The 12051-nt window shown below is 55.2% G+C and overlaps 3 protein-coding genes across 3 annotated transcripts; 2 read left to right on the top strand and 1 right to left on the bottom strand.

The window, feature by feature from the left end:
- Window positions 1–1713: 1713 nt before the first annotated feature.
- Window positions 1714–3097, top strand: J4E88_002359 (uncharacterized protein; the record flags this gene model as incomplete). Its single annotated transcript, XM_049396024.1, has 2 exons — window positions 1714–2605; window positions 2658–3097. 2 exons carry the CDS (start codon window positions 1714–1716, stop codon window positions 3095–3097), a joined length of 1332 nt encoding a protein of 443 aa, XP_049258428.1.
- A 2036-nt stretch (window positions 3098–5133) lies between these two features.
- J4E88_002360 (uncharacterized protein) lies at window positions 5134–6223 on the top strand (the record flags this gene model as incomplete). Its single annotated transcript, XM_049396025.1, has 3 exons — window positions 5134–5289; window positions 5339–5788; window positions 5846–6223. 3 exons carry the CDS (start codon window positions 5134–5136, stop codon window positions 6221–6223), a joined length of 984 nt encoding a protein of 327 aa, XP_049258429.1.
- Window positions 6224–6787: 564 nt separating this feature from the next.
- Window positions 6788–9558, bottom strand: J4E88_002361 (uncharacterized protein; the record flags this gene model as incomplete). The annotated part of the gene is made up of 2 exons (XM_049396026.1): window positions 6788–8472; window positions 8523–9558. The coding sequence occupies 2 exons, from the start codon at window positions 9556–9558 to the stop codon at window positions 6788–6790; spliced, it is 2721 nt and encodes a 906-aa protein (XP_049258430.1).
- Window positions 9559–12051: the final 2493 nt, after the last annotated feature.

Genomic DNA, 12051 nt, shown 5'->3' on the forward strand with positions numbered 1-12051 from the left:
TGTTATCAGCTTTCCACAGTAGATACGGATATTGTGGGTGTCCAGGATGACTAAATGGTGCCTCAGGTTCCTCCGAACCCAGCCGCGTAGACTTGAGTACCTGCACTACAGTGGCATGCCAGTGTAAATGAGTACGAGATGTTCTGGTAGGCTTCTCTTGCGTGTGCACGAGCCAAGACGAACGCTGTATGACTGCAGAGTGCAACTGCTCAGCCCTGCGCATGAGTAGGATTGCGAAGATGTGGAACAGTTAGTTCTGGAAGATCCTATGCACGTACGGAATCCAATGATGAGGCAGGCAATGCTCTGTCGCACACGTCGTAATCGGGTTATGACTTGCAGTCGATCCCGAAAGATACGCCACCGAGAAGCCCCGTGCCGCGCATGCGCCTCACAGGGGGCTGTAGAAGGCGAACCATGTGACCAGGACACGGGGATTTTTAAAAAGGATGGAAAAGTTCACGATGCTAGTAGAAGTGGTCGAGGCGCTGCTGGCAATTCTCCGCGAATTGGTGCAGAAATTGATGTCCAACGGTCGTGGTCAGTGTTCGGGTGGAGTCGTCGTGTAGACGGACGCGTGGCTAGCGAAGATCAACGTCCCCACCAGTCCACTAGGGCGCGCCGCAAAGGTAACCCCAAGAGGAAGCAATGAGGGACAGGGGAGATTGAAGATGGAGTCGTCGCGTTCGCGTGCAGTTGAGAAAGCTTGCGAGATGAATGCGTACCCATTGTATATGGGAGACGTGTCGCGCCAACGCAGGTCTTGTCACGGGCGGGCCTGAGGCAGCGCTGGAGCCCACTGCAAGCGATAACGTAATGTGGACAAGGCGCGTCATGGCGACGTGAGGGCAAATTCAGCGAGCAGCTTCATCGCAAGCTGGTGTAGTGCAGTTGAAGCTCGACGAGCAATACAACCAGCAAAGCTTGAGTAGCTTCGAGACCGGGCAGGGCCTGCTTGGCGCGAGCCACCAGAGCGTCGGAGCTGGAGAAGCAGTCGACGGGTGGTGATTGCGACGCTGATGCCAAGAGCGGCGATTCTAGAGGGTAAAGTGGTTCACCAAAGATTGCGCAACTGTAGTGCGTCGCTGCCACGCTTAGCGAAGCGTCTGCCCCTGCGTGGAACAAGTGGATGCACGTGAGAAGCAATGGAGGATAGAGATATGTGTTGTAGATACGCGGCATGCGCAACAGAAGGGCAGATAGGGCGGAGGATACCCTGGACAGGCCAGCGGGCGCAATGCTACGCTGATCTGACGGTGGTTGCGTGGTCGCAGGGCCTGCGTGCGGGTGGTGGGTGTTGTGGTTCTAGACATGAGGAAGCCGCGACAGGGCCGCGTCAACACGGCCCAAAGCGGTAAGCGTGAGTCGTCCTCGTCTTGCCCCATCCCTCAATCAATTACCCTCGTCCGCACCTGTCCAACCCACGACTCCACCACCTATTGACGCCCACACCCGTCTCCCAGCGCTGTCGAGCCGCCTGCACGAGAGAAAGAGACTGCCAGCTCTCTTCGCGCCCACGAACCGCAGAATTCCCAGAATATCTGCCTGTGGCTGTCTCGTTGCTGCGCCGCCGCATCATCGGGCTGTGCACTGCCAATCCGCAGCCGCTCGACCACGCTATACACCCACGACACCCGTCACCCGCCCACGACCTTCCTGACCCGCCATCACCGCGCACAACGACACTGCGACTGCAGCTCGCACCCGCCCACGATGGAATACAACAACAGCGCCCACCGCGCTCACCAGCCCCAGCACGTCGACACGGACCGCCTGGCCGCCGACATGACGGAGCAGTTTCGTCAGGTCCTCAGCACCAAGCGCATGAACGAACTCACATCACGCTCATCTCAATCGCGCTCCTCATCGCCCGCACCGAGGGACTTCGGCACTCCCCAGCCGCCGCCGTCGCAGTCTGCCCCGCCGACGTACGCTTCCATCAGGAACATCCCCCTCGTCCCTGAGGCGCCTCGCGATGCGCGCTCCCTCCGCTTCAAGAACATGCTGCACTCACTCTCCAACATGCCCGTTCGATGGGAGAACCCTGGACTCCTCGACGAGGCTCTTCGCGTCATCCCGCTCGAGCAGATCTACAACGAGGCCGAGGAGGAGAGCCAAATATTGCAGGCCGAGGCCGAGAGCATGTCTGCCGGCAAGAAGGCCGCCTGGGGCTACCAAGATTGCGTTGTCCGCGCACTCCTCCGATGGTTCAAGCGATCCTTCTTCTCGTGGGTCAACAACCCGCCGTGCTCGCGGTGCTACTCACCAACCGTTGCCGTTGGCATCACTCCACCACTACCCGACGAGCAAGCCCGTGGCGCCAACCAGGTAGAGGCTTACCAATGCTCCCACGAGGCTTGCAAAAACTACGAGCGCTTTCCACGATACAACGACGCATTCGTCCTGCTGCAAACACGCAAAGGCCGATGTGGCGAGTGGGCCAATTGCTTCAGCATGCTCTGCCGCGCTGTCGGCTCAAGAGTACGCTGGGTCTGGAACGCAGAGGACCACGTCTGGACCGAAGTCTACTCAGTGCACCGCAAGCGATGGGTACACGTAGACGCCTGCGAAGAGGCATGGGACAAGCCCCGGTTATACACTGATGGTACGTTACTTCTTCCACACCCACACCTTTCATCTGCTAATCATCTTCTCAGGCTGGGGCAAGAAGCTCTCCTACTGCATCGCCTTCTCAGCCGACGGTGCCATGGACGTCACCCGTCGGTACGTCCGCGACGCTAAGCACGCTGCTGAGCGCAACCGCGCACCAGAGGCCGTCCTCCTCCACATCATGGACGAGATCCGAGCCACACGACGCGCCAACATGTCCAAGCAGGATAAGTTCCGCCTGCAGGGTGAAGACATCCGCGAAGCCAAGGAGCTCCGCCAGAGCGTCATCTCATCCATTGCACACGCTGTCAGCAAACTCAAGCCAGAAGACATTATCAACGCTCAGGTCACCCGCCGCTTAGACCCCGATGCCCAGAAGGCATTGGAGGGCCGCATGAGCGGCAACGCCCAATGGATACGAGCGCGCGGCGAGGGTGGACAGGGTCAACAGAACCAGCAAGACCCTCGAAACCAGCACCCGCGCTGAACGCATCCGCCACCCCACCTTCCATTCACCACTCCCGGCATCTTTCCATCGCGCCATGCCTACAACGTAAGCCGAGTCAGCAGGGTGCGCTGCACCTAGCCCTCGAGCATGTAGAGCCCGATAGACGACGAGATACCCTTCCGACATACCCCCGCAACATTCGTTACGCGGACGACACTCCCGCTTGTATAACATCGAGTCTTTGATTCTTGGTCATTTCGATTCATTTGCGCCGGCGTTCCAGGAGCAGCACGCAAGAGACATGCGATATCCTTTAATGTCTGCACCCACCTCGGCAGAGGCTTTTCTATTGTTCCCGCATCACTTTGGCGACCGATTTCACTGCTTTACTGCATTCTTCACTTCATCTTTCCGTGTGCACGCGGGGTTTTGCGGCACTGTTTATACCATTTTGCCATTTTGGATTACGACTTGCGATATCTCCTATGTCTTTTCTGTATGTTTACGAGCATTTTGGCACTTGTACGCACGACGTATGAGCTTCACGTTTAGGCATTCGTCGCACTGCACAGCTTTGAGAATTGGAGGTGCTGTACACGGGCGCGGTGGGGATCCGTGGCAGAGAGCTGATGTGTACGGTGTACGAGGGGTCGACGCGCGTCCCGCCCAAGATGCAGAGCTTACTGCAGCCTTAGGGCGGTGGATGCAAGATAGAAAATCAGAGCCAGATTGGCCATGTTTCTGCAAACCACATGAACACTTCATCTCAACAGCTTGCGTGATTGTGACATTGTGCGCGACTAGGGCGGAAGCTGATCAAAGTCGGTATGTGAAAGATTTGCGGGGACGCGCGTTAAGAGTACGCAGGCTGGGTCAGGAACATGGCAAGTGATCTCCAGGGTCCACCCTTCGACATTGAAACATGCCTTCCACACACGTCAAACGGAGGAAGAAACCATGATGCAAGAAAGCAAACGTCATGTCTCATGGCAACCATTCTCTTGAACATCTCACTCCAGCGAGAACGAGCGATGGCACGAATCATGCACGATCAGCATCGTGACAGGCGGGCCGTTCGTTTCTCCAGCTCTTTCCTAGAGAGGCTAGAGCGCGATGCGGTGCAGAGAAAATGTCTAAAAATAACGATGGAATCCAAGTGTGTGATGACCGTCAGGCCCTACGCCAAGTGATTCCCGAAGTTCAGTGACGAGGAGTGTTGAGGCTCTGTCGCTGTGCCTCAGCAAAGTTTTGTCGACTTCGGTCAGTTTAGGCATGGACCCAAGGCAGTGGTGGTTGGTAATTGTGCGAGGTACTGCCGTCGTTCTTCCGACTGCTGTCTTGTCGGGTAGCGTTTGGCCGAGCTGACGGTAGCGGGGTGGGCTGAAACGACTATATCAGGTTTTGTCCTTGATAATCGAGTGTATGTTTGGAGTGTTGGATAAGTCAAGAATGCAACTTTAGAATTACAGCTATGCTATGCATCCCGCAGTGATTGAGGCACATTGCTATCCGTTCAAGCTTCAACTGATCAGAAGACACCTTCATGGCCCTCGGCACCGATATAGCACCGTACTCAGGCCTGGCAACACGCACTCTCGCCGGCAGTGCTTTGCAAATGCCAACAGCACACGCACTATCCTCCGCAGCAAAGTTGTGTCAGCACTCTTGGCCATCACAACCCACTTCAGTCGCAAGCCCACTGAGGCTGGTGAAGACTAACCCAGGATCAGCCACTGTTGGCCCCGCCGCGCACAGACCCTATGACCCCAAGCTGTGCGCCCGCTCAGCCCCCTTCGCCTGGGCACTTTGCCTTGCGCATTTCAGCTCCGCGTTTGAGGTAGTTTGTACAAAAGCTTGTGGCGGCCCACTGGATTGCCGCACCCATCGTTCTGTCGTTTGACGTTTAGCCTTGTTCACCATAATCACATCCACGGGTGACTCTACCACAACCGCGGATTCACGATCGCTACTGCCAGCCTCTTGACTCTGTTTCTTGGGTGACATCAGTCAGCCTTACTCGGTTACCACTAAACACCAAGCCAACAACAACAACCACCGCAACCGCAACCGCAAATATGGGCAAAGTCGGGCGCTTCGCGTGTATCCTCACGCCTATGTGCCTTACCCTCGCATCTTTAATATGCTTCATCATCGTCATGCTGGGCCAAACGCCATGGTCTGGCAACAACGCCCCAGCAACAGCCTTGGGGCGCGATCTCTACTTCTTCAAGGTACGTCTTCTCCCAGCCTTGCGAACCCACACAACTAACCCAACGACAGGCAGACACAAGTAAACTAGTCGAGAACCCCGAGAACTTTTTGGACAAGATACCCGACGGCATCACACCCGACGCTGCGGAAAAGTTCCTCGACGCCCTCCGAGGCAAGATGGACGCCAAGGAACTCAAGGACTTCTACCAGGTCGGCCTCTTCTCCTACTGCGAGGGCGAGAAAGATGCGGAATCCGGCAAGGAGACCATCACATACTGCTCCGCGCGCAAGTTCCAGTTCCACTTCGATCCCCTCGCTATCTGGGGGATGAACGGCACCAACATCCAAGAGGTGCTCGGCGATAAATACGACAGCGGCATGAACGCGTACAAGAAGGCTGCTGGCTGGATGAACTGGGCTTTTGTTATCACGATTGTGCTCACGGCTGTCGAGTTTGTCATTGGTTTCTTCGCCATCTTCTCGAGATGGGGCAGCCTTGTCACTACTGTCGTGTCTACCGTACGTCTCCCTGTCACCTCGAACTCACAATTCCTCATATACTAACACTGTTTCCAGGCACAAACCCTCTTCGCCATCGCCGCCGCCGGAACCGCAACAGCCATCTACGGCACCATAACCGGCGTCTTCAAGACGGTCCTCGAGCCCTACAACATCAAGGCTTCCATGGGCAGCCAGATGCTCTCCGTTCTCTGGCTCGCAGTCGCCTTTTCCATCGGCTCCGGCTTCTTCTGGCTAATCAGCGTGTGCTGCTGCAGCGGAAAGAGCAGCCACAAGAAGATGGTTGTTGAGAAGACCCCATACACATACGAGAGGGTTGCGTCGCCGGCGTTCGGCCAGCAGGGTCATCAGATGCAGCAGTGGCCTAGCAGCCAGAAGCAGACGCCGCCTACGGGTCAGCCTACCGCTTATGAGCCGTTTAGATCGCGCGTCTAAGTGATGGGAAGCGTTGGGCAAGTAGGTTGAGGAAGTGTTGTAGGAGTGAGGACGCTGGTTTTTTGACGACATGTACGACCATTTTGTGGGAATCTTTCTGGGTTACTTGTATACCCCATGGCGTTTACTATAGCATTATCGTGATTTGGCCCGATGTGGCTTTGGGGTTTGGGTAGCTTTGATATATTGGAATGGATAGCATAAGTACCATTTACATCAATGTCAAGTTAAACATCCTCGTTGTTGTATTCCCTTTGTAAGGAGTAGTGGTAAGTCATGACGATGTAAGTTCGTTTCTCAAACTGTACTCTCGCTGCCTGCCTTTCCTGTGAACTCTATATCTTCCAGCAAGACAATGCACTGAGTGTGAACATATGTATGTTAGCATAACTGCATTGCCATCCATAGGAACAGAGCATCACCGTGGTCAAGAACACAGCAAAGTAAGCATAGAGAAACGTAAACGTCAAGAACAACATGGCCAATTCATCGCATCAGATTAGGTATCTCTTTATACATCTACCCCTCCTGTAAATCTACCAACCATCCCAACACATGCATCTCTTACTGCTCATGCGTACCCACAAAGCGCGGCGGAAGATCCAGATCCCAACTCGGCCGTTCCACAAGCACCACCTCGGGCGCGTGGAAACTATCATCACCGCTGATGGGCACAATGCCGAGTATAGGGCGGTACTTGAATGTGTGCCACCAAGGCTCGTTCCGCTTACTTTGCTCGACTGCTCCGACTTCTCCTCCGCCGTTAATCAGCTCCTCTCCTGTTTCGCCGTTTGTTTGCTCAGCCCCTTCTTGTGTGTTTGCTCTCCGTAGGATGGTGAGGGGTTGGCTGGTATTTTCCACATCGTCGTCGTCTTCGGCATCGGGCTTGCGACGAACGGCGTTGACGTCCGTCCACTTCTGTCTTCCAGCCTTGTCTGCCTCGTCGCTCTGGAACTTGCGCATCTTGGTGACGGGTGCTTCCTTCTGAGGAACGGCATCACCGGCACCGCTGTTGTTCTTGAGAGCGTCGCGTTTCCGCTTCTTGCCTGCGTGGTCGGTATCTGAGATTGTGAAGTCTTTGGTCAGGTCGAACATGAACAGCCATTTCTCGCCGTACAGCCATATCCGTTGTTGGGATTCTGTCACGTCCCAGATGCAGCCCTTTGCGGGGAGGTCGACTTGTTTGTACTCGTGGGGATAGCTAGAGGGTGGGTTTCGTCTTGACCAGTCTGATAGGCGGCCGGACATTACGTCAAAGAGGTAGAGCTGGTGCTCGGCAGAGACCAGGAGAAGTCGGTAGTCCGCGGTAGGCAGCTCGTGCGAGTGAGGATGAGGGTTGTGTCTTGTTGGGTGTACCGCGGGATTGCCATTAGGCTCTGGTCGGTTGGAAGCGTCGGAGCTGGGCTGGAAGGAGAGCAAGACAGGCGTTGAATCGAGTCGGGGAAGCAAATGACCAGATGGGTTCCGTATCCAATGCTGACCCAAGTAGGTTATTTGTTCCCGTGATTCTTCCTCGTCGTCGGAGTCATCATCGTCGTTAGCAGCAGGTGTAGTGTCGTCGATGTCGATTTCTGGTGCAGTCGTGTCTTCATTCCCTTCCACGACCCATGTATCGACGTAACCAGCCAAGTCAACAACAGCGAAGACATTACCATCCTTGGAGAAGTCCGCATGTGCAATGGATCGTTCATAAGCTCCCGAGGGCCCACTGAGAGGACTCTGTGTAGACATGTCGCGCTCAAGTCGGTAGAGGGGCTGTACCTTCTCAAGCGCGCGAGGTGCATCTGCCGGATCGTCTGTTCGCACAATTCGGACCAGCTGGATTTCGTCGGTCGCCATGACCGCCGCGAGCCATTTGCCGTTGGACGACAACTTGAGAGTCTTTGCGCCAGAGACAGAAGGCATCTCTAGCCTGCGTACACGCACGGCTCCTGCATGCTGTAACAGGTGGAACAGCTTCACCGTGCTGGCTGTTGCGACGGCGAGAAGTCCACCGTCTCTAGAGATAGACACGGATATAATGTTCTCCTCGCCCTGCAGAGCAAGGCGTGCCACCACCTTGGGCTTCTCCGTGCCATCATCTTGAGGCTTGACGCGCCATATCCGTACTTCGGTGCTCCACCAGCTGACTAGTAATCTTGCGTCCGGGGCGCTCGTTAACGGGGGCGTAGGAGGCAATGCTGGGAGACCTCGACTAAGCTCCTTGCCAAATGTGCGGATTGGAACGACGATGGGCTGGGTGTCGATACCTGATATGTATGTTAGTCGTGGGCTGAGCAGAATGAGCGATTTTTCGTACCTCCTGTGACTACCACGCTCAGCTTGTTGCCCTCGTAAGTTGTCATAGCTTTGACGTCGTGCTCGTGGTGCCTCTGGTGTGACACCTTTCGCCATTTTCCGCTCTGTCCTTGAGCTTGACCCTTCTTGCTTGTGTAGAAACAGGTGCGGCGATCCATGCCCGCACTGAAGATGCTAGTTCCATCGCGGGTCACGGCGAGATCGAGCACGTCCGCCTCGTGTCCGGATATCCTCTGCGTTTGACTGTAGTTCTTGCCACTGTAGATTCGGATGTCACCAGTAGAGTCTCCCGATACGAAGTCGCCGTTTGACAGACATTTGACCTTCCATACTAGGATTTCCTTTGGCCCACCATGGGGGCCACTTCCCAGAGAGATGTTCCGAATTACATTCCCACTCCTTGTGTCGAAGACCCGGATCATGCTGTCGGCAAAACCAGCCAGTACTGTATGCTGGTCCTTGTATGTGATGCTCAGGGCACGCGCCTTCTTGTTCGTGGCGCGGGAGACGAAGCGCTCGAAGGTGAGATCGTTGTCGTCGGTAGATAGAAGAACAATCGTGCCGTCAGCGCAGCCTGCAACAAGCTTCTGGCACGAACCGCTCTGTTCGTTTGAAGCGCCCTTGAGCGCGCTCTTCCTTGGCTGTGCAGCAAAGCACCAGACCTCGCTGTGGTTACCGTCCGAATGGCGCGCCGGAAGACCTGTAGTGAGATCCCACTCTGTGACGCTGCTTGAGTACCCGATGCTGAAGAGTCGCAGGCGACCAGGCATCACCTTGCCGTGCGCATCGCGCGTATCTGGCTCTTGGGTCCATGCCAGTCCTTCAACGCTCCTGTCTTTGCCGCCATAGAAGACCTTCTCTTGGAGCCAGGAGCCTCTTGCAGGGTTCCATATCTCGATGTTTCCGTTTGCGCGTCCAATCGCCAATCTCAGAGAAACAGGATCCTGCTGTCCATGTTCGGCTTCCGGGTGCGAGAATGCGAGCGCGTTGATCGCAGATGGCGGGTAGGGCACGAAGCGAGATCGATGGATATCCATGGTGAATTTCGGGGGCTTGATCAAGCCGTGGGATGTGTGAAGCTGCGCGTACGTCTATGGAGGAGCGCTGGCATTACGATACTACACTCATTGTGACGGAAGAGCTCAGTCGCGAACTTCTCTCGAACTCTTGGCGAGCCGACTTTGACTTTTCGGTGGGTCCAGAGCACGGATAAACATTCCTCCTTAACGCCGACGACCTCCGCATCAACTCCGCACCTGCCTCACGATGTTCTCAACCCGAACGGCTTCTGTTGGCTCAACGTCTTTGGCAGAAAGTGTCTGGTCGCTCACATACATACTGAGAGATGATTGATCGCGATTAGGTTCCTACAACCCTGCCGAGTCCGACGCCCGGCGTCCTCGTACCACACGCTCCGATCCGCCCTTGTTCAACGCCAGAACCGAATCCTCCTGCCTGCAAGAATGCATTTCATACAATCAGGCGGTGGATGAAGACACGGAGGATATATGGGTCTCGCTACCGCGCGTGCGATGGCGAACTGCAAACCAGGCTGCCTATACCTCCAGGGGCTGCTAGATCCAGAGGCCTCTACCGCTCGGTGACGGAGCATAACACATGTTGCTACGAGCCTTCGCCGCTGGTATCACAGTGGATGACTACAATGCAGTGATGAGTGGACAATACGCGGGAGATAGAATTATGATGAACACGAACACTTGTCGGAGCACCGTGCTGTGAAGGAGCGTTCTATGGATAGTGTCTTCCATCAGTAAGACCTGCCTTAAGGATGCCTGCGCGCTACGCTTCGTACACATGTTTTGAAAACAGACTCAGTGTATATGTTGAAGGCAGACATTACGTGTTGGATGCAACTGCCATAGGTCGAGCTTTTTCGTCTACGCGGGGCGAAGGACCTACAACAAGCAGATGTCCACCTTTTGACGTGATGTATCCCCAAGTCTATACAGTGCGGTGCGACCTTGCGACAGACCAAATTATTATAAAGTCATCTCCAAGACGCGAGCGTTGCACGTGGCCTGCTGACGTTGGTCTAATGTTCCGGTGGTCCCAAACCGCCTCAAGTCTTCTGACAAGTCGCATGTTGGAGATTGCTCCGGCAATATTGCGCGAGTCAAAACTAGCTTTGCCGGGCCATGTGCGGACCAAACTCAATGTCTTCATGCTCACGTCACGAAAAACCGTTTGCAGAAGCGTTGGCACGTTAACGCTCATCGGGAAAATGCATCCCTTCGTACGGGCGGAGGCTGCATTGTTGCGCCGCAACGACGTTGACTTTTCTTTTTGGTTGAGTTATTGGCGAAGCTTTGATACATGGCTTGACTTGTTCAGATCCGTTGCGCAATAATAGTAACATAAGGATCTCCAGGGGCTGGCTTGAGATGGCAACTCCGCCTAGACCCAGGTACTGGGCTGAGTCAAGACGACCTTCAGGTCTAGTCTTTCCCAGGGTTTCATGGTCCATGACAATGTGGAAGGCGGCGCGCACGCGGTACGCGTTAAACGTGTGACGCGTGAACGCCCAAGGGGCTTTGCAAGACCTAAGACGCGCTCAGAAGCAAATATCGGGATGATCTCGCGATGAAGCAGAAGTCGAACCTTGGAAATTTCAAGGCGAGAGCTTGGACCGTCCGGCGGGGTATGTCGTTATTGCGGCGGGCCTCATCGTCCGTGGAACGCAAGTCAGTGACGCCGGGCAAAAAGACTGGTTGCAACCGCTGGATCCGTTACTGCTCACGGTGCTTGATGCAGAAGAGCGGATGTTGAGTATTGAAACATGCAGTGTGGTCCCGCAGCCACATCCAGAGACGTTGAAAAGTTTGCTCGTCGCCGTCGTGCAAGCATGCACAGATCTTTTGACAAGTGCATGCGGTGTCCGGGTAACGCCTTTAAGCGATGAAGCTCCAGATTAGCATGCCTCCATGACGAGTTGCACGCAGCACCGGGTTACAGTTCTGCGGGCCTCGGCGCAGCGTTGCTGCGGAAAGCGCTTGACATTTTGTCATACCGACAATCTTTCTCCTCACCAGGTCCGCTTCTTGAAAGAAAAGTCGGAGCAAATTTGCTGACAATGAGCTGGATGTGAGGATCGGCCCACTTGAAGGCTGTCCAGCGCCGTGAGAGCGTCCGACCGAGGCAGGTGTGCACGGAGTAGGATCAGAAAATAGCCTGGGTTTGTCGCGTGCGCACAGCTCAAGTACTTTAAGACGCGTTTTCTCGCGACTGTGACATAATGCCTGGACCCGGACGTGCTGAGGTGCATTGGTGGCTGGCGATGGTACAGTTGCGGATGTCGGCTGGCCACTAGCTGCAGCAGCGACGTGAAGCACTATGTTAGAGCAGGCTCCAATGCGGAGTTGCCGGGTTAGGATCTTCCTTTTTTACTCAGATGATGAACGCGAAAGATCACGCTAAGATCCGTCGTCGCGAGATGATGGGCCAGCCGCCTGTCAATAGCCGAAGCCGAATCACAGCACGCGTGCGAAGGAAGTTGCGAAACGGCCGTGGAT

This window comes from Alternaria novae-zelandiae (genome assembly GCF_023758075.1).
Source record: "Alternaria novae-zelandiae strain BMP 2774 chromosome Unknown scaffold_3, whole genome shotgun sequence".
Lineage (NCBI taxonomy): Eukaryota > Fungi > Ascomycota > Dothideomycetes > Pleosporales > Pleosporaceae > Alternaria > Alternaria novae-zelandiae.